The sequence below is a fragment of the Vanessa cardui genome, chromosome 16 (genome assembly GCF_905220365.1).
Source record: "Vanessa cardui chromosome 16, ilVanCard2.1, whole genome shotgun sequence".
Classification (NCBI taxonomy): Eukaryota; Metazoa; Arthropoda; class Insecta; order Lepidoptera; family Nymphalidae; genus Vanessa; species Vanessa cardui.
Window position 1 is genome coordinate 5,542,524 of NC_061138.1, and position 27,167 is coordinate 5,569,690.

Below are 27,167 nucleotides of genomic sequence, written 5' to 3' on the forward strand. Positions count from 1 at the left end.
ATTTAACAATTAAGTGAAGCTACCACCGGTTCGGAAAGTAGATTCTACCGAGAAGAACCGGCAAGAAACTCAGTAGTTACTCTTTTTCAACATTTAAAAAAATACAGCCATGTCAGTTAATACATATTTGGTGGTAGGGCTTTGTGCAAGCCCGTCTGGGTAGGTACCACCCACTCATCAGTTATTCTACCGCCAAACAACAGTACTCGGTATTTTTGTGTTCCGGTTTGAAGGGTGAGTGAGCCAGTGTAACTACAGGCACAAAACAGCGTCATTGTATATGGGTAATGGTGACTACTTATCAGGTGGCCCATATGCTCGTCCGTCAACCTATACCATAAAAAAAAATAACAATAATTTATATTAATATATTCTGCCTAGAAGTCAACAGATTTAACACATCTACTATGCAATTTGGAGTTCATATACTCAGTAGGTGTAATTATAAGGTATACTAAAATGAATAATAACAATAAATGGTAGTGTTTCAATTGACCATCAATAAGAAAGTGTAATGCTTCTATATTGAATAAAGTTATTTGAGTTTGAGTTTGAGTTTGAATGAGTCTCTCGTGGTGTGGTGCAGCACGGACCCCATGCGCGTGTTCTCGACGCACTCGGTGCGCGAGTACGACCGGCGCAACGAGGACGTTGACCCCGTGGCCGCCTCCGCCGAGTACGAGTTGGAGAAGCGCGTCGAGAAGATGCACGTGTTCCCGGTCGACCTCGTCAAGGGCGCCGACGGACTCGGCCTCTCCATTATCGGTAAGCCCGCTCGTCGAGTGACCTCTTGATTCTATTTCATTTTTTTTCCGAGTAAGTATTACACAAGAACGCCGCCGAATTCTATCTATTAGAGGTGAGACTTCTAAAAATCCCTTGGCCCGACATTTCGCAACAAGTCAACAACTCAGTATTAAAAGGAAGAATTACAAGCAAGTAAGACGATAATCGTCATCGAGATGGCCCAGTGAGAGTCGAGATGGCCCAGTGGTTAGAACGCATGCACCTTAACCGATGATTGCCGGTTCAAACCCAGGCAAGCACCGCTGATTCATGTGCTTAATTTGTCTTTATAATTCATCTCGTGCTCAGCGGTGAAGGAAAACATCGTGAGGAAACCTGCATGTGACAAATTTCATAAAAATTCTGCCACATGTGTATTCCACCAACCCGCATTGGAACAGCGTGGTGGAATATGTTCCAAACCTTCTCCTCAAAGGGAGAGGAGGCCTTTAACCCAGCAGTGGGAATTTACAGGCTGTTGTTGTAAGAAGATAAAGAAGAATAATACTGCAATGCCTAATATGATTATAATCCATTCCAATAAGTTCAGTGTTTCTGATTAATATTATAAGAAAATATATATAATTATTATGTGTCTTATCATATATGTCAAGGTCAAACTTGTTTATTTACTTTTTGTAGTTTATATTATATAAGTATGTAGTTCCAATTGGCCCTCTTATTATTGAAATTGTATAATCTTATGTTTTATATATACATTTTATTATATAACAGAAATATGATTCAAAAAACCATATTTTATTTCAGTCACATAAATACAATTTTAGTATACACCTCTCACGATATATTCTTACAAATTAAAGTCAAAGCTCAATGGTGACTTTCCGTACATGTTTTCGTTTTAGTAACAATTGTCTTGTATATTGATCTCAGGCATGGGAGTGGGAGCAGACGCTGGACTCGAAAAATTGGGCATTTTCGTGAAGACGATCACTGAGAGCGGGGCGGCCGCGCGCGACGGCCGCATACAGGTCAACGACCAGATCATAGAGGTGGACGGCAAGAGCCTCGTGAGTACCATGCGCGTTTAAAGCTGAAACCGCACTTTAGCGGCGCGGAGCGGAGAGGCGCGGCGCGGAGCGGCGTCGATTAATATTATATCCTAATAATAATATGATTCAAACCGCACCACAGCGGCGCGGCGCGGCGTGAAGCGACGCAGCACGGCTTGTTTGGGCACCAAAGAATATTTTGCCGCGCAGCGCCGCTCCGCGCCGCGCCGCTGCCGCTAGTGCGGTATAGCTCGGCGGTATATTCGGCGCGGCCGAATGTAATATACTTAGTTCGAGTTCAGCTAGCAGCCAAACAAGACGACGCTCGATGGACGAGGAGAAATTGATATCGATAATGAATTTTTCTTTTGAAATTCTTAAGTTAGTATGAAAACGAACGGTGTCTTTTAAGAGTCGTGGAAAAAGTTTGTGGTATTCTCCCTCTTTGTAGCGAGAACGTGGGATGTCATGTATCCATGTAGATTTCATACATTTCCTTTTCTCTAATTTTTCTGCCTCTTCACATAGTAAAGACACCGCGATCACTTTTTCAAAAGTTTCGTCCATCTTCAATGTCGTTTAGCTACGCACTGACTAGTGAAAAGGCCGCAACGCGCCGCTCCGCTGCAGTCTAGTGCGGTTAGGCGAGGCCGCGCCGCGCCGCGCCTCTCCGCTCCGCGCCGCTAAAGTGCGGTTTCCGCTTAACAATCACGCTCTCACACCAGATAATGATAAATTATGTGTTTGTGTCCTGTGCAGATATTGGTGTACTATCTACCAATCGATAATATTCATTGAATGACTATTATCGAATCCATACTCAATATCATAGATCATTTAGCATCTCTACCAATTACATCGCATTAAATCCGCTTTAAATCCTCGTCGTCGCCTTTTCAGTGATTTAAAATAAATTTACAGTCAGTATTAATGTCAAAATTATGTTTAATATCCTGTTAGCGTGATGAACTATCTTTAAAGAAGTTACTAATTTTGTTTATATACTTTATTTTTAGGTGGGTGTAACACAAGCTTACGCGGCGTCTGTCCTTCGAAACACTTCGGGTCCCGTTAAGTTCCTCATCGGACGAGAGAAGGATCCCGAGAACAGCGAAGTGGCTCATCTCATACGACAGTCTCTTGCTGCGGACAAAGAGAGGGAAGAAAGGTGATTGTCACTTCGGTCGCAAACTTACAGGATTTCGATATTTTAACAGTAGAAAATTATAATTCCCTGAGGAGGGCGAATCAAATATACATGTCATCCTCCGCTATACATTATTTTGATGTTCGGGTGCAACCGTCGTTTGGAAAGCGCCCCTTCGAAGCATATATACCTAATTGTATTAATTTTTCCTAATCTATCATGATTTATAAGTTTTATTTCGGTGGACAAAAATGAACACTAATCTCTCCTTACCGTTTTTTTTTTATTTTTTTTTATGTTATATGTTGGCAGACGAGCATATGGGCCACCTGATGGAAAGTGGTCACCATCACCCATAGACAATGACACTGTAAGATATATTACCTAACATCGTCAATGTGCCACCAACCATGGGAACTAAGATGTTATGTCCCTTGTGCCTGTAGTTACACTGGTACTGTTACACCTCTAGTAATATTAGGATAGTTATAAATTATTTAAACTTGGCGTCGACCAGATCTGCTCGCGAGCGGCAGCGACGACAGCAGACGGAAGAGGAGAGTAGCCCGCCCGCCGTCGACGCGCGACACCCCGATATCACGGAACTGCGCGCTCTGCTCAACGAGGCTAGTATTGACACGATAAATGTCTTATTACAAAAATAATTTAGATCAAGTGAACAGTTTTACTAGTTAATCTATACCAGCATAATAAACATAAGATTAAACTTTTTTTTTATGGTATAGGTTGGCGGTCGAGCATATGGGCCACCTGATGGTAAGTGGTCACCATCACCCATAGACAATGACGCTGTGAGAAATATTAACTATTCCTTACATCGTCACTGCGCCACTAACCTTGGGAACTAAGATGTTTTGTCCCTTGTGCCTGTAGTTACACTGGCTCACTCACCCTTCAAACCGGAACACAACAATACTGACTACTGTTATTTGGCGGTAGAATAACTGATGAGTGGGTGGTACCTACCCAGACGGGCTCGCACAAAGCCCTACCACCAAGTAAAACTTTATTAATATCTCTATATAAAATGTTTAGGTAGTGGGTATGGAAGCGGGCGGCGGCAGCAGTGCTGAGATCAGCGCGCGCGTGCGCGACTGGTGCGCGACGCGCGCGCCGCAAGACAGCCTGCGCCGCGCCATCGCCTCCGCCGCCGACACCGCGCAGCGGGCGCACCGCAAGTACGAAAAGGTGCGAGGCCGGGCCTGGGCTCATCCTGCTTGTTTTGTCTGTCACTTCATATGCGAAGAAATAGTACAAACAACATTGATCTTCAATTGACATTAGAGTTTAATAACTTTTTATAATTATGATGGCTAAATGAAAGTGTAAAAAAAGCAAAAAAAATATATAATTGAGATAAATAAAGTTTTAACGGATTTGAATCGCGTATATTTACGAGTACTTCCCGTGACCACGAACGTTGTGAAATGCTCGAAACGACGGGATGTTAAAAATAATTAATATACGCGATTCAAATCCGTTAAAACTAGTTTTATTCCAATGTGTAATAGTCGTGAAAATTTAAGACAACATTAAATATATAATTATTGTACAAAATTGTCATCCAACTTCGTGGAACTTTATCAAGACCAGACATATCCACTGCTCAATCAGTTATTAAATATAATAAAATAGATTGTACAAATTTAAATTGTATGAAACTTAAATTGTACTAATTATAGCAAATCCATTAACGATAATAATGTGAACGTATGAGAGTGACGTGCACATTGCATACGCAGGCGAGACGCGCCCTCCGCGAGTGGCGGCGCACGCGCGCCATGGTGCGCGCGCGCGAGGAGTGGTGGAGTAGCGCGCTGCGGGACGCGCACCGCGAGTACGCCGCCGCGCTGTCCGCGCTGCACGACCGCGTCGCGCGCCTCGAGGTGCTGCTGCTGGTGAGTCGCTATCCCCGCCCGGCGCCACACTGGGTGGCAGGTCAACTCAGTTATTCTATCATCGCTCTTATTTTATTTATTTATTTATTTATTTATTTATTGTAAAAAGTTACACCATCGACTTATCACTAAACACCTAAAAAATATATATATATATATATATATATATATATATATATATATATATTTAATATGGGTAACATTCGAGGTGATACATCTTTATAGGTGTAAACAACATTGACGTTCAAAATTAGTAACCAAACTAACCTATGTAAAATATAAAATCTTATTTTAAACTAAATTATATAATAAATTTAAGAATTAAGAAATAACTAAAACAAATCATAAAAGATAATTATAAAATTTAAAAAAGAACAACTCTTATTACAATATTGCAGGAGACTCAAAAGAAAGCTGGCCTGCCAGTTATGCTGCCTCACGAACCGTCGGCTCGGCGGGAAACGCCGCCGCTCCCACGCCGGCCAGATCCTGATCCACTACTAATTAATGGTAATTATTCGCTAGATAGTACTACGGTGCAATAAAATCATACTGTATGACATGTAAATATCATGTCTGACATCATCATCTACGAAACAATTTTCGCTTCCAGATCCTTGGAGTTCCGATAGCGACCTGTCCGATCTATCTCCAGTAGAAGACGAGTACGCGAAAGTCGACAAGTCAGATAAAAAGCAACGCGAGGCGCCCGACATCGGAGACGTCACGGCGATCACGGCAAGCGACGTCAAACCACAAGCCGTCGTCACCACGAGCTCCGTGACCTCGTATGCTAACGTTGTCTCGACGACTTCATACGCTAACGTGCCCGCTTCGTCCTACGTCAACGTGACTACGAGTAACGTCCCGTCGTCGGCGGCCGTCGCCCCACCGTCGAATTCTATAAGCCATATTACCGCTACAACGGCTGCGCCCGCTCCAGCCATTGTAACGGATACTCTGTGAGTACTAAAATGTTTGTCAAAATGAATGTTGATCTTTAAATTAAATATTATTTTAAAATCATTGAAGTTTTTTTAAACCCACGGATCGTAAAAATTAATACTTTAAGGTCGATTGCCACTTTCGATTTTTATTGCAAAATTCATCTGCTTGCATCTCACATGGAATCCATATGCTGGCCGACATTACCGGAATGTAATATGAGATCACCGACAGGAGCGGAGCCAACGCGACGGGTGCGGGCGGCGGGACGGGCGGCGGGACGGGCGGCGGGACGGTGGCGTCCCGCGAGCTGGACGCGGCCGTCCCGCGCGGCGCGCTGCTGGACACGTCGGCGCACCGCGCGCGCACGGACCTGGCGCGCCACCGCCACCACGCGCCGCTGTCGCACTCCACGCACTCGCCGCACTCGCTCAGCAACGCCAGCTCCGTATGTACACACTCGTATGCGTGTCGCAACACTGATACTCGGTTGACCGCTTTGTTGAACAATTGGATTTTGAATTAACCTTATTTTGGCATCAGTGGAAATTTTATTTATTAATGCTCGTTTTTTGCTTTTTATTTTATTTGTTTGACTAATCTAGTTATTCATCATACGTAAAAAATACTAGAAAAGTCTAGAAAATCGGACTTACCCGAAAAGTTGATCTTCATCAACTTCATTCATTCATCTTCGGCAAACTATAAAACAGTTGTATCAATAGTTTTTCGATTACAAATTTTAATTCAAGATTCTAAATATATTTCAACTAAATACCCGATTGATTTTCTCTTATGTATATTAACCACTATTAATTTATGAATTACAATTTAATTCCACATGTATCGTATTCATACACATAATCAGTACACCAGTTGACACTAAGCCAATGTAATTCAAAATTACGTAATGAATATTTTTTATAAACAGAAAAGAGAAACTCTTGAAGAACGTGTTAACTAATCACTTTATTTTCTTTGCTTCGAAACGCCGAAACCCTGGGCGCCATGGTGATTTAAAGGCAGACGTAACTCATCACGTAAACAATAGAATATTATTATTTAGTTTTTTAAATATTAGAGCTTATAATTCAGTATTCAGTTAATCGTCACATTATAAGCCGTAGCTTTGTACACAGCATCGCTCACTAAAAAAATAAAACATTAATATTGTATTTAATTAGTACCATCGAGAGTATATCAATTTATTATCATTAGATTCTTTCTACGCAGCTTTTTTTTAATTACGACATCAAATTTGATTCCATTTTTATTGAGCTGTTTACGGTGCATGTTTACAAAATGTAGCACTTAAAAGTTAATTCTGATGCATTGAAAACACAGAACATTGCTATTTCACCATCATTAGGCATTACGCTCAATTTTATGACTACACGTTTCACAATAATAAATAATATGTTTTATTACTTAGGACATTTTTTTTTCTATACTATATTAATGTTGATCACCATTTTCAACTTAACTTCAATACAATATATTTGAACGTAAAAAATATATATATTAGAATTAAATTATTTGATATTGTGTGAAAAATTTTAAGTACGAATAACGTAGAAATATTTTCTAAAGTATTTTTTTAAGTTTTTCTATACGTTTAATTTAAAATACGCGTTATACCCTTATTATAAATTAAGCCGAAGGTTGTATTAAATGGAAACACTTTCAACTTTCACTTTATTTAGGTATTAATGAAACATGTTTGCAATAAATACCTATCAACACTAATAATAAACTGTAACATTTTCAGTACGACGGCTTAGATGACTCATACAACGACTCTGCTGACGAATCGCTGAGTGAATCCACGTCGGGGGCCCCCACACACACCTCCCACCACACTGTTAGTAACAACATAGTATTCTTCATATATACTAGAGTTTGTTATCCATTGGGGGGAGAAAAGAGAATTATGGGCATTGCATAATATATGAAATTATTTATTATGACCTGACTTGTATCCACCTCCAGCTTTACAAAAAAAATAATATTTTGTGATCATTACCGTGTTAGACATTTTTAAATGGTCTTAAAATGCTTGATATGTACAAGATGGGGAATTCACAATTCATATTAAATAGATTAATGTTATTTTTAATAAATAATTAAATTTCAAGTTTCATTTCTCGAAGTCGTGGAGCTATATTACAATGGAAATATTAAAATACTCATTTCATACCTAACACAGTTAACCCTAATGTGATTTGACGACTTAATTGTTTTTGTAACGGATAAATGTTGTATAACAAAAAAAAATCGATTTCTGTTTTAATTTAACAGCTCGGTCGGAACTCATAATGTTATGATGTAAATAACAATTCACATAGAAAAGTGTTATTGTATAATGCAAATAGAATGATATTTTTTGTATTTCCATGCCTGTGGTTTTATGGTTTTACTAACACTTCTTCAATGAATTATTTATTAAATTCAATGAATTATTATATGTATAGTACGACACAAATTAGTTGTAGCATCGGAAAATGCAATGGAATGAAAATAAAACCGATTACTGCCGATTTACACAACCAATAGAAAGAGCTCCCTATCGCGCCGTTCGACGCTATTCGTCGCTATAGATTCACGCGTCAGAGAAAGGAAGTGCATGTAAATCGACACATCAAATTGACGAATATATTAGGTCAAGTGATATTACAAGTTATTAGGTTTGTGTAAAGATCATATTCGCCTGAGAAATAAATTTTGATAATTTGGGATAGTGTACTCAATTCGGATGTGATCGGTTTTACGAATTTTGCCGATGCGACATCTAAGTTGTGTCGTACTATACGTTTTTTAAATGTAGAACATGGTTTAGTTATGTGCGTAATTCTCAGCGCGAGCGTCAGAGTTGCGGCAGCTCGATCGGCAGCGCGACCGACGACGCGGTGTACGCGCGCGACCCGCGCCTGCACCCGCTGTCAGGTACGCACCCGCACGCCGCTAGCTTTGTGTTTGACGCTTCCATCACTGGTCACTCTCGCGCCACGCATTACAAGTGTTTGTCTGACGCTGTATGTTTAATGTTATGCTCGTGATTAATTGACAAGTATATATATAGTATCGGCTTATAACTGTCACTGTGTTAAATGGGTAGATTAAGTTTTTATGATTAATATATATCATACGAAACATATTAAAAGAGTGTCTTTTTTTTTTTAAATAGTAAAAGATGTAAACTTGCGTGTACCTACACAAAACGTATGTAAATGTACGAATAATATAAGATTAATTGCAACGTGACTTAGAATTCACCAATACCGTTTTAATCAAAGTTTAAAAGATATGATACGGTATCGCTAAGGAGATACGTCATTTTATTTTATTTTTATTTTTTTTATTTTTATTTATTTATTAACACCAACAAGATATACATTAACAAAAGCGAGTAGAACATAAGAAAACAACTAATATTAAAATCTAAATGTTATCTTAATTATAGGTGTTACACACATTTCAAAGCAAAATAGACACAACATGCAGGTAAAATTACAAATTGAAAGAAACAAAATTAGGAAAGAAAATCATCAACATAAACATTAAAATAATAAATAATAACATATCCTAACAAATTAGATAAAATTGAGCATATTTATAAATTTGTACTTTAATATCATTACAAAAATATAACAAGGATAGCTATATTTCGTAATAAGTGGTGCAAAGTGTGCGTCGCCCGGGAGTGACCGTGAGTGCGTGGCAGGTCCGCCCGCGTCGCTGGCGGAGCAACTGAAGCAGGTGCTGGCTGAACGCGAGCGGCGCCTGGCGGCCGGCAGCTCGCCGCAGCCCGACGCCGTGCAGCTCACAAACGACCTCGTCGACGAGATCCGCCAGGCCGTCAGCGAGGCCAACGCAAGAGGTGAGCCGCCGCCGACGAACGGACGATAGCGCTCGCGTACTCGGAACGTTTGTTCATTCGATGCAATCAATTTTCCAACGACCTCGTGGACGAGATCCGCCAGGCCGTCAGCGAGGCCAACGCAAGAGGTGAGCCGCCGCCGACGAACGGACGATAGCGCTCGCGTACTCGGAACGTTTGTTCATTCGATGCAATCAATTTTCCAACGACCTCGTGGACGAGATCCGCCAGGCCGTCAGCGAGGCCAACGCCAGAGGTGAGCCGCCGCCGACAAACGGACGATCGCGCTCGCGTACTCTGAACATTCATTCGATGCAATCAATTTTCGGTTGATTGAGATTCACACGCGAATCCGACATGTTTAGATTATTAAACGTTAGCTAAATGATGGTATATTCGTGTCTCGTGTCGCCCCTGGCCGATATATCTGAGTGAGAATGATAAAGGACGTTTACGCCGCAGGTCCAATTATAAACACTTTCTGGGTAGGTAACTAACCTATGTGTTCGATAAAATGACATAAGTTAGTCGGTATAAAGTGACATCTGACAGGTGAAAAATCAAATAATTATGAAATAGACTAAAGTCTTATGTTTGCCTTTGATAAATTACTTATTTTAATAAATTTCAAATCAACAAATGTTTTGAAGTTTAGTAAATTTTAACAATTTAATCATTGCATATTATATAAAAAAGATCGTAGCCGTTTCCAAGTCCAATAAACACAAAATTTTGCTCGATTTTATTATTTATTTTAATGTATAAGCAATGAAATTTCTCTGTAGTAAAACGATCAACATAAAATAATTTCTTTATAATATTTATTTGTTTATCTACCGGATAAATATTATTATATTCGTCTCCTGAATTAACTAGTAATGTATATGTTTGCTCTTTCTGTAACTGGTTCTATTTCCTAAATTTATTGTTTGTTTATATTAATCACTACAAATTTCGTATTTGGTGTTGGTGGCATAATAACTTCTATCTTGCTTATTCATTAACATTACCTTGTTCTGCTTCTGTGTTAGCTTTCAATTCGTAATTTAGAAAACTACGTGACACAGAGTCACATTTTTTTTTTTACAAAATATTTTGAAACGCATAAAACCTTGATTTAAATGTTATATCCTTGATAATGGGTCGGTCCATGGTAAGACAAGGTGTCGCACGTTCCGACTTTCCGTGACTAAGTTCGGTTGGCGTGGCCCGCACGGCGCCACACTACGTGTGTCGGCGTGCGGGCGCGCGGTGATGCGGTGCTGTGGTTGTAGTGAAGAAAGCTCCGGCTTGTGTAGTCGGCGGCGAGGTGCCGTGGCAGCCGCTGTCGGCGTGCGCGTCCGAGGCCAGCCTGTCGCCCGCGCACGCGCCGCACGCCGCGCCCGCGCTCGCCGCGCCGCCGCACCCCGTCAACCTCTGGACCAAGCAGCAGGTGACCCTTCGCTTCCATCGAGGAAACCGCCCGATCACTGGAAATGTATTCCTCTGCTCGGTCGCCAAGTCCACTTACTCGATGAGTTTCTAGAATCTGAGTGTCAATGAGATCTTTCAAATAGGCTATTTGACTGGTTTTTAAAATCAATTTTATATTATTTAGTAGAGGTTAAGGAACCCATTAAAAGTTATTTTTTTTATTTCTAGTACATATTTGCCGAAAAATATCATATTAAAAATTCCATATTTAAATAACGCGCGAAAACGCTACTTGGACAATATGGCGCTGCAATGGGGTCGATGACGTCACTTTGTTGTATTTTAATCTGTGGTACATATAGTAGAAACGAAAGGTTTACAAGAAAGTGACTTCACCATAAGCCCGGCCAATCACGAGCGTTTTGTGTCACGTGACAAACGTTTGATAAAATGTATTTTTATTTATTGATTTTTGAATAAATTAGGTATTATTTTCAACTTTCATTAGTAAATAACCATTTCTAAACTCATAATCTACACTGATTACAATAATTCACAATTTTTTTTTCTCATTGTCAAATTGCCTATTACAACCCAGTTGGAATGGAATGTCCCAGCGTAAGTTAACTCAAACGTGTGCTGTCGCCCGTCAGGTGTGGCAGTGGGTGTCGGGCCTGGGCGAGGGGCTGGAGCGGTACGCGGGCGCGTTCGCGACGCGCGGCGTCGACGGCGCGCTGCTGCTGTCGCTCAGCTCGGCCGACCTCAAGCTGCTGGGCCTGCCGGGCGACGAGCGCCGCCGCATGAAGCGCCGCCTCAAGGACCTGCGCGCCAAGCACGAGAAGCACCTCAAAGCGGTCAAGAAGGCCGAGAAGAAGGCCCGCAAGAAGTAGAGCGCCACCCCCCTCCCTACACCCCCCCCCCGCGAAGCGCGCCCGCCCGCCAAAGAGAGCCGCGGTTCACGTAAAGGACACGTCCCTCGTCTAGTCTTTAGGTTTTTAAATTTTGTCTTTCGCTACTTCTGCATCTCTTGCCTCTTTTATTTATGTGATTGACTCGTTCTTATGACAGCTACGTTTTCTTCCTTTCATTCGTGTCCGTTCTATGTGAGCCGTCTCCCCATCGAATGTATTACTGTTTACCACTGATCGTAAATTAGGTATGTAGGGCCATACTTAAAATATTATGTGAACTTAAAGAAAATAGGGTTTCTTTTGTGTTTTGTATTGAAGTGAAATGAATGAAGTGTTATACGATATAAATTTAGATGTATGTTGTATCGTATGATATATTCAAAAAGTCGATCAGATATCCATTTTGGACGATACTGATGTTGCGATTAACGAATTTGCCAGATGTTGGACTATAAATTATAATAATGTTTAAGTGCGATACTGGACTACTTTACTTTGTTCATTATAATACTGAATTATACTCAGTACGTTTGTGGGTAAAGCTGCCTGATAGCATAGAGTGCCATCTGACGTAGCTGTTAGTCGGTAGAGACGATCTTAGACGATAGCTTCGAACGAAGAATCGAATCGTGTTGGTCGAATATAGATTAAATATGATTAACAAATATGAAATAGATCGATCCAATTGACGATATAATAAATACTACCAAAGTGAAATAAATACAAGTAATATATTTTCAATGCTACAATTCTTCGTTGTTCCTACATTTTATATTAAATGTCTATAATTCTGAGTTTAGTGTGTGTTGATGGATTGTCTGAAAATACTGGCTCAATCTAGTCATAAGATCAATTTGTAAGCTATTCGGACTTATGAACTACTACTAAAACTTTTTTCTCCGGAATTTTTCAATTTTTAGGATAAATTGTAACTTCGAAGTGTAATAATTTAGGATCTATGTATTAATAAAATGATAACATTGCGATAGTCGTCTTAAGTCAATATTCAGAAATTTACAAGTTGATTTTGGTAACGGCATTTATTTATAAATTATACTGCACAAAATGTACTTAGGTGAATAATTATTCGTATATATCCCATGTATTTGTATTCAAATATTAGTATCGAGCATTCACTATTGTGTGATCTCATGATGTAAGAGGATATCCACATCTTTTACAGCAATAATAATTACAGTATTTATTAGACGAGCTGCCTACATCCCAGTTCCTGTTAAAACAATCTAAATGATTTATATTACATTCCAATAACTTTCTCTCAATATAGTTACTTCATTGTGTGTTAAATGATTTTAGACAAGCTTTATAGTTTTCTTAGGCGACATTAATAGGATTTTCTAAGTGTTAATCTGTCTGTGTATCCTTAGGCGAGTTTGGTTCTGTAGCTACATTTACCGTGTATATATGGTCTCGAAGCGGACTGACTGGAGACTAATGCATGTTTGTTGTGTTTGTATGACTGAATATACATCATACATTTAGATTATTTATTTCGATTAAGATTTAACAATTAATATAAGTAGAACTCCATTAACTATTGCCAAAATTGATGAGTACTTTTTTTATATTTGTTGATTTTTTTAATTTACTTTCATTTAAATTATTTTAATATTTATTTTGGGACCAAATTAATTTATTATAACCTTACAATTTATTGTTTATGTATTTTGGGTGTGTTCAGAAGAAAGAATTTTATTTATAAATAAATAAAGAAACCAAAGTCTATATCACACTGTTTTTTATTATATCCCTTACGAAATTAAACAGAAGAACACTAAAAAGGAAAACAAAATATCTTAAAGATAAATCGAATTGTACAGAAAGAAATATTGTCAGTGTATCTAATTTGTAAGTAATTTGTATGTCAAACACTTAATTCTATCGCTGGTTACTAATTTTGCATAATTCGATAAGAAAATACAAACGGGTAATTACTCAAAATACACTTTAACTGAGAAGGCTCTGGGATGCTACGTTTTTTTACCTCCTATGCATTTGTAATTGGGAATGTCAGTTTATTACTATTTTAATTCATCAAAAATCGTCTTACTGTTAGATAACTAATATTGCCGTTGCTTATTCAGGCTATGTTATTTCGACTTTTAATGAAGTATAAAAAATAATTGATTATGACTAAAATTTTGCCACTCTCATATGTATTGACTATTCACTACAGTTTTATATATGTACTTGAAGTTATACTATAGAAAAATAAGAAATTTAAAGCTTTATAGTTTTAGAGGCCTTTAAAGTTCAATTACTGTCTGTCACCACTCCAGACATATTAAGACTTATGGAATAGCTTTATGTACAATTTTTGTTGAGTCGAGATTTGACTTAGATTTCCTATAGTTTAATACTATTTTGTTTTAATAATAATAAAAAAAATGTAGTTAGAATTAATTTTGCAATTAATCAAGTTATCTCATTAATATAATTAATATTATATTATCTCATTAATATAATATTAATTATATTATCTTATTAATATAAATAAGTCTTTTTTTTCAATAGTCATTGATGTTGTAATGAAAAAGAAGGATTTAAAGATAGAATATTTTATTATTCAACATTTTTATTTTTCTTCTTATTTCTTTTCTTCCTCTTTATTTTCTTTGCTGGAGATGGTTTATTTTCTTCAGCTTCTTTATCGTCATAACTAATTGTTACAAATGCCCCAGGTTTCCTTTTCAATGAGGCTTTTTGTACATTATTTGTATCAGTATCGGAAATATTTTCACTGTTATCTGAATCATTTTGTTCTTCAATCTCCTCATCAGATTTTTCTTTCTTTATTAGGTGATTCTGCCTATTTAATGCTACACAAGTTACTCGACAAGCAGCATTTGCAGAGCATATTTCCTCTAATATATTGTCATTAATAGACCATGATTTTAGCTCACCTGTACTTGAAGCTGTATATAATGTTTCATTTTCATAATGCATGCACTTTACTCTTTGTTTGTGTGCCTGAAATGTTTGGGCGCGTGTTTCTGATACTGTAAACTTAATTAAGTTCCCATTTTCAAGACCAACAAATAACTTATCATCATCTGTCCATTGAGCTGTGCTTGGTTTTGAATTGCATGTTAAGCGTTTTTCTAATCCTGCTTTGCTAATAGTCCACACATCAATATTCTGTAAAGAAATTAGTGAGAACCTATCACCAGTAGGTGAAAATTTAATTTCTGTTGGCAGAGTTACTCCTTTGCTTCCAAGATTGATTGTAAATGCTGGGCGACCCTTTACAAGATTCCAAGTTCGTAGAGTTTTATCCCCTCCAATACTTAGTGCTAACTTATCTGATGGGTGAACAGAAATTGCAGTAACAGGTTGACCTGCAAAATTAAAAAAAAAATTATTACTAAGGTATATATTTTTAGATTACTTCTTAATAGTACAATTATTTAATTTTGAAAAAAGAATATAAACAGATAAAAATAAGGTTCTGTTCATAAAAGGTAAAGAAGACCAAGATATTTTATCTATATAAATATTTTGCTACATGTAGCAATTCCATAAATAGATCTTTTTTTTTATTATGGTACCACATGTTCTCTTTAATCATATTAGTAAAAAAAGTTAATAAACATAAAAAAATAATGATTTAAGATTACTTATAATGTAAAATATCAATCCATTACACATAACTTTAAAGGCACATTAAAAAAAAAGGGTTTCTGCAGGGGGTGAGGGGTAAATTTGGCCAGAGGGAGCAACACCTTTAAAAAACAACCCCTACTATCTAATTCGGGATACGAATTTCTAATGCCAACCCTATATAAGAGTAATATAAACTAAACTTACCACCGTGAGCTTTTTTCCAGATTTTTTCAGTTTGCCAATTGCCTGTTCTAGTAACAATTATACATCCATCATCACTGCCTGTGAGCAAATGCGTGCCCCCATGAGTAAAAGCAACTGTATTGACTGTGCCGTCATGATTCATGAGGACTGTATGCTCTTTACGTGTTTTTAAATCTATTACTACGACTTTGTCGTCTGTTCCACCTGAAGCTAAAAATTTCCCAGCAATTGATATGCACCGCACTGATGCTGTATGAGAATGCGTTGCAAATGTTTGTTTTAATTTCCGCCCCTGAAATTAATAAGTAAACATTTAGTATTACAATGATAAGGAGCATGCTTACATTTCATTATTAATCTTAAAGAAAATGTAGTTACTTACATCTTCTTGAGGTCGCAGTGAATATCCCAGTAAAAAGCCTTCATAGGTCCCTACAATTATTTCGTCCATTTTAATACAAAAGAAAGACTTATTTTCTTTTTAAGCATTTAAATAATAACCTCTTAGACCAACTTATGGTTACATTCGACATCTGTCATTGTGCTGTGTGTATGTCATTCATGAAAATTGACGTTTCTTTGACAATGACAATTTATTTATTTATATATTCTATTAATTTGTCAGGTAACCTAAAAACATTTTAGTCATATACTTTTTAACTATATTAATGATATTTTATAAAATCATAAAAATGTAGACTTGATGAATATTTATTAAAACCAAGGAGAAGTTCGTTCTCTCGAGATACTTTTTTTTTATTAAAATTTAAAATGTACTTAAGATTGATTTATTATCTATACAGATTATGTACATTTTATAGAGTACTGTGCTAAAACACAGATAATCTATAAACACAACGATGTTGACAGTGTCAAAAAGAAAGAAGCTTCCATTATTTCAATAATTTACTCTTATTTGTATCTTAAAACGTCTTATGAATGTAGTTTTTTCAATACAGTTTATATTAATCGTATTTCGCATTTGTAGATAAAGACATACATTCATTCTGGTGAGTGTAAGTTTACTTTTGCAACTGTGTGCTTGAAGTTCTACAAATGTCTGCTACTATCGATTATTAACATGCTATTTAGTTTACTTTCGTGTTCGCACAGGATTCCCAAAAGAGGACTTATTTAGACATCTACAAGATGGATTTGGCGGAGACAATGAAAAGTGTTCTGGCGAAAAGTACGGGAAATGCCAGCGGTGCATCAAGCAGCTCAAGCGCAGCTGCACCGCATAGTGCTGAAGGATATGTGACAGAGAAACTTTACATGCTGCTGCAATTATACTTGCAAAATAAAGGCTGGAGTCCCAGCATTGAACTTTTGCAGTGCTTTAGTGATTTAAAAGAATCATCTATGCTTCCTAGTGCTGCCTATTTACAGTAAGTATGTCTTAGTAATTTTCGTTTTAAATTAAAATAATCCTCTAATTAAGAAATGAATAAAAAAATACTTACAAAAATTATATTCAAAAGCTCTATGTCATAATAGTATGCAAGTTCTTTTCCTTGTGAAAATCCCTGGTTTTATCTTGACCCCTTGGTCTATTGTTATTTCTGCTCATTAAAATCAACACTAAAGTCAAGAGAATGAAGTAGATTTAGATATCTGAATTCCTCAAAATAACAGCATTAGGTTTATGTCTATTGACATATCTGTAATATTATTTACGGAATAAAAATATCTGTATTTACTTTTAGAATGATGGCTTCAAGAGTGGGCTTAGATGCTCAAGGTAGACTTATTTACCGTGAAAATGGAAAAATCATTCTTCCATATGAACATTTTGCCAATGCAGTAATGTTAAAACACATGAATGGTCCTCATGGACTGCATCTTGGGTTAGAAGCAACTGTCCGAGCCGTAAGTATATATATAATGTTATAAATAATACATTAATATTTTTTAAACTGACCACAAGTAATATAAACATTAACCTTTAATTCATCCATAATTAAAGCAATTTTACTGTCACAAAAAGTATACATTTAAGGTTTTAAAATTGCACAATCAAGTAATTTTGACTAATTGAAATATCAAGAGTTTTGAAGTAGGAAGACTTCATCTTATAGTTTGTAGTGGAAGGTATTAGCAATTTATCATCAATGTTTTTCTCTGACAGGTTGTAGAGTCATATACTATTGGACGTGATCAATTTGGCATGGAGAAAGAGTTCATAGTGGAAGTTGTTCAAAATTGCCCAAATCCAGCTTGTCGCTACTACAAAAATCAATTAGAGATGACCCAAAAATCTATTCAGCAACATTTGTCACAGCAACCAACATATATTCCAGGTAAGTCACATTTGTTGGTATTATAAAAAAGTCATAATAAATTATGTGTTATAGCAATGTCTCTGTAAATATTTAATAAAGTTGCCATTCATCAAGTGTGCCTTCATTGGTTTGCTTCCCTATTATTATACAAAAAAACACTTTATAAGAGCAATTTGATATATAAACATATTCTTTTATAAATAACAGTTACTGGCTAAATGCGTTTTCATTTTTTAATCAGTGTTATAAGATCCATTAAAAGTATACAAGTTGTTCCCAGTAAAGTACCTAAGATTGACAAAAGTGTTGCTGACACATAATATTTTTCCTGTTTTACCTCTTAATTCCCCTTCACCAGTCTTATTTGAATTTATATTTTTTATGGGAATCAGTGAAAAATAAACACATTCCTTTATAAGATATACATATATGTGTACTCATTAATATGAGTCTTTCACATCCCCAGAGGCGGGTAGTACAGCTCTGCCTGATAGTGCAGCAGTGGAGCGGCTACTTCGTGGAGCTGCATTACCTCAAGATTATCAACTGCCTATTGCACCACACATTGCTGCACTTTGTGAGTTACTGTGTAAAAATCACTAATATTCTTCATTCTATTATATATCAATAAATTTATTATGAGGCTAATTAAGCTAACCTAGCTAAGCTGTAATTTAATATGTTGGTATGTTACCAATTTTACCTTTTATGTAATCTTAATAACATTTTATTTATATTTTCAGCAAATTTAGCTGGTGAGAAGTCAGAAAGACGTGCAGAAAAAATGTCTCAGCAGATGTTATTGCAGCAGAATAGATCTCTAGGCCACCAGTCCTCCATCGATAAGTACTCCCATCAGCAACGGTCCGGCGCCTCACACTCCAGCCTCGAAAATAAGTCCAAACATCACTACTCTGATGAACACAAGCTTACCGATTTCTTGAGGTTTATTATTAATTTTTGTACATTGCAATACTTATCGCTTACCATACATATAAAAAAAATCCTACTACTAAAATGCCATAGTCTTTTCTTTTTTTGATGGATGAATGTTAAGTATACTGGTATATTTAAATAAAACCAGTTATAACGGATTGTAATACGAACGGAAACGGGTGGACTGACCACGAACGCTGTAAAGTGCTCGAAACGTCGGGATGTCCATAATAATTAATATACGCGATTACAATACGTTATAACTAGTTTTATTTAAATGTGTAATAATCGCGAAAATTTAAGACAACATTATACTGGTATTCATCAGGGCCAACCTCGAGAGTCTGGAGTCGCTGTCGGGCGGGGGGGCGGCGGGGGGTGCGGCGGGCGGCGAGCGCGGGGCGGCGGGCGCGGGCGGCGCGGGCGGCCAGGAGCGCGTCGTGCGCGCGTTCGCCGAGCTGGCGCGCAACCTGCAGCGCATGCGGCCCTGCGTGCGCCCCGCCATGTGCAAGCCCTACGGCAAGCAGAGCGAGCAGCTGCAGAAGAGTTAGTTCCGAGTACCTCTCCCGTCTTCTCATTGCAGTAAAGTAAAGTAACAGCCTGTACATTTCCCACTGCTGAAATATGGCCTCCTCTTCCATTAAGGAGAGGGTTTGGAACATTTTCCACCACGCTGTTCCAATGCGTGTTGGTGGAATGCACATGTGGCAGAATGGCAGAATTTCGATGAAATTAGACACATGCAGGTTTCCTCACGATGTTTTCCTTCACCGCCGAGCACGAGACGAATTATAAACACAAATTAAGCACATATATATAGTGGTGCTTGCCTGGATTTGAACCTGCAATCATCGGTTAAGATGCACGCGTTCTAACCACTGGGCCATCTCAGCTCTCTCATTGCAGGCGTCCCGGTCAAATTACTGATCTCTATTTCTTTTACTAATACATAAGTCACCGTGGTAGATGTGGTGTCGAATTTGTATGTGTAATTTTATGGGCTTTAATTTTATTTCAGTTTTGCTGGACACGATTCAGTTGGTTCAGTCCCTACGAAGCTATCTGCCGCCTCCACACATTCAAGTGACGTCATGGAAAAATGATGATAAACTACGGTATGACATATGATTGGTACAATTAAGCCCACAATTCACATCCAGCTGGGCGGAAAAATAAAATATATTAAGGAAACTTGTATATTTTTTTTGGCTTTAAATTGAAACAAGTTGAGGAAATTCAATAATATTCTACATGATAGAGGTGGCCAGCCCTATCAAGTAGATATATCGCGTTTATTCCTTTTACCTTATGTAGTCCTACTATTATATATTTTCTATTATTATTGAGTACTTGATTATGTATTAATGAAGTATTTATTGGTTTTCAGTTCAAACAACATGGAGGAACTTGAAAATCGTAAAATAGTGAGCGGCAACTAGCCTTCGAAGTTTTATTTTTCTTCACATTTATTTCTGTAATTGAATCGACAGTGGTGTCAGTAAATTTTTCCTTTTTTTATTGACGATAAATGATTCTGCAGGTTGGTATTTGAGTCTTTAAAAATGACTTCGATTACATGTCTCGTGCAATAAGCCGTTTAAAAATATATTTTTTTTAAATTACAATGACCGTTGTTGCTTTTATGTATGTTATAAACAATGAAAGTATTTTATCCAAAAGTATGCATCGTTTCAATATTATATATTTTAAACAAAAAGTTTTCTTTTTTACGTTTGACGTGATATCTTATCCACACGCAGGAAGTGTTGCTAGCGTCAAATATAATTTTTATAGTTTAATGCATTTTAAGCACAAATTTGTATTTTTAATTTAAGAAAAACAATGTATGTTTGTTAGAATTAAGTACTAGTTTATTGATTGCTTTATTCTTGTTGGTGTTTCTTAAGGAAACTTTTCTTTTGTCTGACTTTTATTATTTCACGTTACGTATTTTCGTATGCTACTTATAGCGCTTTTGATGTTATGATTATTGTATGTTTTTTTTTTTTTAAATAATTGTGTATCGATCTGGCGTTTCTCGCTGTTCGCTCTTGTAGTCTCGGTTTACTGCTGTAAGTGCATTATTTACACTGTGATAGAGGTGTAATAGGTTGTAGGTTGATGGAAATCTTGACATGGATCTAAAGTATTATGTAAATTAAGAAATTGAATCGTGGGCTTCGATCAGTGATCCACATTGACGTTTCGCACATGTACACGTGTGAGTCGATAGCAAAATATTTGCACACACATAGTGTGTGTGTGTGTGCGTTGATCTTGTGTACGTGTTGCGTGTGTGCGCTGATGTGGGTTGTTGGCTAATATCTAAATTAATATGACTTCATTTGTATGATAAAACTTGCCCAGTTTTTTACGAAGGTGTTATTGGCTTTGACCATTTGATTTAGGATTAAGCAAATATAATGAAATGTTTTTGGTATAAACAGCCATGTCTTGTCATGTAAAGTGATAGAGAGGATAGTATCGTTTCGAAGACTGCAAGTTTTTCACATTAAGCTATAGATAGCTACTGAGTGTAGGTATAGTCTGTATGATATGTAGGCGAGGTCGTATCGAGGACTTTGTGCGGCACCGGTGGGTGTCCAGAGTTGAAGTTTTCATTAGTTTATAAAAAATAGACGTATTTTTACAATATTGTTTGTACTTGGTTACTCGACTCGGTATTTCTGTTTTTTTTTTTCATGTATTCTTCGAAATGTTTTTTTTTTTATTATATATATTTTTTGTTTAAAAAGAAATGACAAAATGGTTACTCTAAATATATTCATGGACTATGTTTATTGTATAGCTTTAAATGTTTACTTTTTTATATTTGATTTCATATACTTAAAAACATGTTTATACATATTTTTTTTTTCATAGGCATCACTTAAAGTTCGTTAGTGCAATAATTAGGCAAAGCCTACATTAAATTTTATATCTTAGTACTTTAGTTCTAAATTATAAAGCGTACACACACTTGCGACATTCGAAGGTTCGTAACCGAAGTTTATATTATTGACAAAAATATTAACGTTAAAATACTTATTATTAGATTGGATATCTGGCCGAAAACAAATATTTTATGTATTTGCTTTCGGCCAGATATCGAAAAAAAAAAATAGATTTTTATGTAATTTATCCTAATTATATACGATTGATTTGACCTTGAATCGATTTTATATGACAAATTACCATACCATCGAATAAAAAGAAATCTTGTGAAAAATCCAAATTTAAATATTAATTAAAGCTCACGCTTAAAATACTCGAAACCAAAAATACAATATTAAAAAAAAATATCAATAATATAAACTTAGGCACGAATCTTCGATAGCCGTTGACATTTATTGTATAGACGTATGAGGTTGTACTCGTGTAAGGGCTACCGGTTATAGTCATGTGTATATAACCTCTTTATCTGAACTCTCGAAATCATCACATTAAATCTATTTACAATAAGAACAGCTCTGTATAAATATTACAAGTTTATGTATATTAAATAATTTAATACTAAGGCAGTTATAATAACGCTTAGGTATTGATTCGTGGCTGCCTCATCCAAATATGAAACGAGGCTAAACATTTTCTTCTGAAACTTGTACAATACGTCTAGTATTAAGTTCATTTCCTCGAAGTATTATAACGACCGGATGAATCTCTCTCTGTATTAGAATTAAGTTTTCTAGTCAAAAATTGATATCATATTCTTAAAATTTTGGTCTTATTGGCAAAATTAAACAATCTCGATTAGTAATTTATTATAAATAAATTTTGAACAGTAAACATATCATGCGTCAAAGGAGCCACTGTTTGAGGAGGAATTTCAACGTTTTGATCTCAATTCAGCATCACACCGGAATCATTTCATTTTTCTTTTCATCACAATCGACCCACTTGTACGAAAGCTGCATTTCCATTGAAGCATAAACAATGTTCAATATAATCAATTAATATCTAGTGTTTGCGTTTCTGTAGTGACATTTGTACGACGTAATTAAAATAAGTCCGTAATGAAATAATCTCGAATAAATAATAGTGCATTAATCTGTCTTCTATTACATAATACGTATATTAAGTGTGCGACTGAGCCGTGTACCTCCTGGTAAAGTTTATTATTATTTTTTTATAATATACGTTTGCTTCAACAATTAATAATATCATTATTATATAATCCATTCGAATAGAACATGCACAATGTATAAATAACGGAAAGAAAATTATGCAAAAAAGGATACATTTTGGAACCATTTATTTATATATTTTTTGTTTTATGTAGCATTAGTGTCCCATTTTTTGTTTCATTTTTCATTAATTTTTCTATATATTTTCGTTAATCTTCTACTTACTGTAATACCCGATTTCAGAAACTTTTTTGTATTATTTGTACGTTCTATTGAAATGGACTATTATTGACCTTTGTTGTTTTTTTAAGTTTTATACCGTTTCTTGTATTTTGTTTAGGGAAAAGTGATTTTGCATTTTGTAATCTGGCAACTGGACCCTGTGATAATATAAACTTTTCGTGGCTTTGTAGTTTATTTCGTAATTAAATGTATATTTTTCTTGGTATTTAAACAAACTTATTTGTATTGTAACCGTTTTAGATGGTGTAAGATTGGCCTTGCCATGTAATGAACTATTTGCCGATATTGTTTATCTGTAAAAATATTATAATGAATTGATCGAAAAGCATTAGACTAAATAAATTGATGCAAAAATTTGGTATTTTTTATTCGCTTATTTGTTCCACTATTGACCAAGCGCACGGCACCGGTGGCTGTTACAGTTAAGTGAATGGAAGATGTAAAATTGTATTTCCCCTAAATCATCAAATAATAACTTGCTTTTTAATTTTATCAAGGTAGAAATTGAATCTGAGAATAGTTCCTCGAGTAAACAAGTGCCTAGAGAACTGGCGAGCATTAGGTGTCATGTTTCATATCTATGGAAGTTAAAATCAATAGGAATCAATAGGAATCGATAGGAATCGATTTAGTCCAGTAGAAGACGCTAAAGCTTTTTGAGTTACAGCACTTTATAATCGTAAAAACAAGATAAAACATTTTAAAATGTCTTTAGTGGTCTGAGTCGTTTTCAAAAAGATTCTGTTAATCATTGTCAGATGCAAACATGATATAGTATTACTAGTGCCATCGTTATTTTAAACAAATTCAAAGCGCTCTCATGATACTAGTATCGCTATAAAATATCTACCATGTGAGAAAATCTTAAAGAAATTTCGTATTACAAAATATATTTTTTGTAATTATGTTCTAATATCTCGTCAGCAAATTGTAGTTGTGCGATTATTTATTGTGATTTGGGGTAATTATAATTAAACCAAATATATATTCAAGAATTTTATTACAAATACACGTAAAAGTTTATTAAATATAACATCGATAAAATGACAAATTGACAAACACTTTTAAATATATCAAGAAAAATGAAATTACTAATTCAAAATATTATCTTAAACTACAAAAACATCGAAATACAATAAACCACTCCCAGTTTTAGATGGTAAGTGTTTAAATTTTAAGACTTAAACAAATATAACTCTACGCTAGATAAAAATATTTTAAAACAGATAATAAATAGTTTCAAGAGGAAAGTTCTAGAATTTCAAAAAGATTTATTTAATATACCAATATCAAGAAAGAGGAATGGTTACGACCCTAAGAAGCGTTTAAAGTAATTACTGCTTTCCACTATCGATAGGAGCAATAGACAATAATCTAGACTTTATATGTAATCATGTAGATTAATAATTTACAAAAGCTACTTCATGTAAATTTAAAAAAAATACAGCCAATGTTTCCCTTCGTTATAAAGTGAAGTGAACGGACACGATTCATTCGATGCTTCGGCGAACATGCCGTCATGACGTCATCGTTGGAAAATTCGTTAAATATCACCGTATTGTATAAATTATAAAATTTCATATCCTCGTTCCCGTCAGCCGTCGGTCCTATTAATGAGGTAGGAAATCTTGCGCTTATATTAACAATTATTAATTAATTTATCAACGTACTTATCATTATATAGATATAAATGTGTATAATGTAAGATTCCTAACAAATGGAATGTATTTATCGTCCATAGAGTTTTCGATTACTTTTACAAGGTTAAAAGATAATTATAAAACGATGGCGGGTTTTAAAATCGCCTTTATGTTAAAAGAATCCTGAACAAAAGTAATTTAATTGATCATAAAATAATAAATAACAAATAGATTTATAGATTATTTTGATTTTGATGCTACTAAGTACAAATTAAGTATATTTCGCTTATAGCTTCGATTATATTGGTTCATGACATTTCATACACTGTGTAGATTAAAATATTTCACTTGATCTTTATATTTGTATAATGAATGTTTGAAATGTTTGACTTAAAATTGCGACTTATGGTTATTAATAATAATAGTTTACGTATTTTATTTGAATATTATTTGAACGTGGAAATTCAGACGTAAAACGAATCCGAAGATTTAGTTTTCCGTTCATTCCCGAATAGGGCTGAACACATATATGGAATCGTCGAGCCAGTAGTAGGCTTGTGCGAAGTCTCCTTCGCATAGGTATGGAGCCCGGGACCACGCCACCGCCTCGAAGCCGATCTCGTCCCTCATGAACTGCATGAAGGAAGCCGCTTGCTCTTCAAAGCTCACTCCTTGTATTGGCAAACGTTCCTCCGGCTTGTGGTCGGATGTTACTGTAATTGAACAAAATTAATAAAAACAAAAAATAAAAACATTGTTGACATTTATTTTTCATAATTGTAAACTGACTGACCTACAATAGCACAGCTTAAGGCAGTGGGTGTAAGAGGATAGAATTTTGTACAGAAAATATTTACGAGGCGTAACTGAACATTAAGTAAGAGAAAATTAGTCTTCTAAAGGATTCAAAGGGGGGATAAAGATTCGTAATATCTAATGTTAGAAATATGGAAATTGATATTTAACATTAGATTAATGAATTTAAGAGAGATCATAGAGTTAATATATATCATGTGTTTTTGAAAATAATTACCCAAGAGGTTGAAATTAGGGATAGACGTTTTTCAATATTTAAAAAATGGAAATCTGTTCCTAGGCTTATGAATATAAGTCAATCATTAAAGTGCTTTTTAAAAGTCATCGCTTAAGGAGGAACATTAAGGATATAAGGTTTAATTGAAGAACGATAATTTTTATTTTAGAAACATTGAAAGCGGTGTTTAGTCCTCAGTGTAAAAGTAAAAGAATTTCGCTACAGTGTTATCCGATGGCCTTCCGATAGTCCTTCGGGTAGGCGACTAGCTTCACCATATAAAAAAGGTTAGACTAAAGTAATTGTTTTCAATTTGCGATAAGTACAAATATATTTCGATAAAAATCTCTTATGGATTTTCATAAAAGATTCACCAAACTAATTTAATGTCGAAATAATAACGTTGATATTTCCATCATCGGTGTCTACACTTGCAGTTTGCTTTAACTTCGCGGTCGAGTGGTGTGTACACCGGTTTTCATGGGTACGCCACTCTGAGGTCCCGGGTTCGATTCCCGGCCGAGTCGATGTAAATTACCATTAGTTTTCTATGTTGTCTTGGGTCTGGGTGTTTGTGGTACTGTCTTTACTTCTGATTTCCATAACACAAGTGCTTCAGCTACTTACATTGGGATCAGAGTAATGTATGTGATGTTGTCTCATATTTATTTATTTAACTACCTTCGACGTAGGGCTTGTACGGCAGCACGAGAGCGAGCAGGAGGACGCCGTCGGGTCCGATGGCGGCCTTGGCCTGACGCAGCATGCTCCTGGGCTTGCTGCAGCGGTCCAACAAGTTCAACATGCAAACGCAGTCAAAGCGCTGTTCGCGCCACCACTCCTCCGTATCTAGCAGCCTTAAGGGAACAATTTTGATTTTATTTCTTTTAGTAACATTTGTATTTTATTCATTAAATATTTCGCTATATGTAGATACTTATACTATTTTGTAATCGTCCAATGGCTGAAATAAAAATAAATAAACACCTTTGATCTTGTATTGGAAATCATTTACTATAAGGCGAAATTTGGTATTATGAATCAATAAAAACTGGCGTTTTGAGTGCCTG

General features: G+C 35.9%; 4 protein-coding genes across 10 annotated transcripts in view; 2 read left to right on the forward strand and 2 right to left on the reverse strand.

Moving 5' to 3' along the window:
• Positions 1-13,759, forward strand: part of LOC124536299 — a 33,992-nt gene extending 20,233 nt beyond the window's left edge. For both annotated transcript variants that reach the window (XM_047112816.1, XM_047112817.1), the window contains 14 exons: positions 587-765; positions 1,681-1,817; positions 2,816-2,967; positions 3,464-3,572; positions 4,003-4,155; positions 4,710-4,865; positions 5,264-5,375; positions 5,479-5,827; positions 6,045-6,258; positions 7,579-7,671; positions 8,666-8,753; positions 9,532-9,687; positions 10,962-11,119; positions 11,754-13,759. In XM_047112816.1, coding sequence (XP_046968772.1) covers positions 587-765; positions 1,681-1,817; positions 2,816-2,967; positions 3,464-3,572; positions 4,003-4,155; positions 4,710-4,865; positions 5,264-5,375; positions 5,479-5,827; positions 6,045-6,258; positions 7,579-7,671; positions 8,666-8,753; positions 9,532-9,687; positions 10,962-11,119; positions 11,754-11,990 — 2,293 coding nt within the window. In that variant the 3' untranslated portion in view covers positions 11,991-13,759. The remainder of the gene's footprint in view (positions 1-586; positions 766-1,680; positions 1,818-2,815; positions 2,968-3,463; positions 3,573-4,002; positions 4,156-4,709; positions 4,866-5,263; positions 5,376-5,478; positions 5,828-6,044; positions 6,259-7,578; positions 7,672-8,665; positions 8,754-9,531; positions 9,688-10,961; positions 11,120-11,753) is intronic.
• Positions 13,760-14,574: 815 nt separating this feature from the next.
• LOC124536425 (p21-activated protein kinase-interacting protein 1-like) lies at positions 14,575-16,399 on the reverse strand. Its single transcript, XM_047112966.1, has 3 exons — positions 16,222-16,399; positions 15,840-16,131; positions 14,575-15,370 (listed from the first exon to the last, which is right to left on the reverse strand). The coding sequence occupies exons 1-3, from the start codon at positions 16,288-16,290 to the stop codon at positions 14,595-14,597; spliced, it is 1,137 nt and encodes a 378-aa protein (XP_046968922.1). The 5' UTR covers positions 16,291-16,399; the 3' UTR covers positions 14,575-14,594.
• A 297-nt stretch (positions 16,400-16,696) lies between these two features.
• On the forward strand, positions 16,697-20,889 carry LOC124536042. 3 transcript variants are annotated; one of them, XM_047112447.1, is made up of 9 exons: positions 16,697-16,855; positions 16,953-17,227; positions 17,546-17,708; positions 17,968-18,139; positions 18,588-18,698; positions 18,865-19,066; positions 19,386-19,603; positions 20,076-20,172; positions 20,445-20,889. In XM_047112447.1, the coding sequence occupies exons 2-9, from the start codon at positions 16,989-16,991 to the stop codon at positions 20,494-20,496; spliced, it is 1,254 nt and encodes a 417-aa protein (XP_046968403.1). In that variant the 5' UTR covers positions 16,697-16,855; positions 16,953-16,988; the 3' UTR covers positions 20,497-20,889. The 3 variants fall into 3 exon arrangements, with proteins under 3 accessions (XP_046968403.1, XP_046968402.1, XP_046968401.1); XM_047112446.1 differs by having other exon boundaries at positions 16,697-16,849; positions 16,932-17,227; XM_047112445.1 differs by having other exon boundaries at positions 16,697-16,849.
• Positions 20,890-24,411: 3,522 nt separating this feature from the next.
• The window catches only part of LOC124536043 (protein-L-histidine N-pros-methyltransferase), a 51,111-nt gene continuing 48,355 nt past the window's right edge, over positions 24,412-27,167 (reverse strand). For all 4 annotated transcript variants that reach the window (XM_047112451.1, XM_047112449.1, XM_047112450.1 and 1 more), the window contains 2 exons: positions 26,779-26,954; positions 24,412-25,777 (listed from right to left, as the gene is read on the reverse strand). In XM_047112451.1, the coding sequence (XP_046968407.1) occupies positions 25,566-25,777; positions 26,779-26,954 (388 nt within the window). In that variant the 3' untranslated portion in view covers positions 24,412-25,565. The remainder of the gene's footprint in view (positions 25,778-26,778; positions 26,955-27,167) is intronic.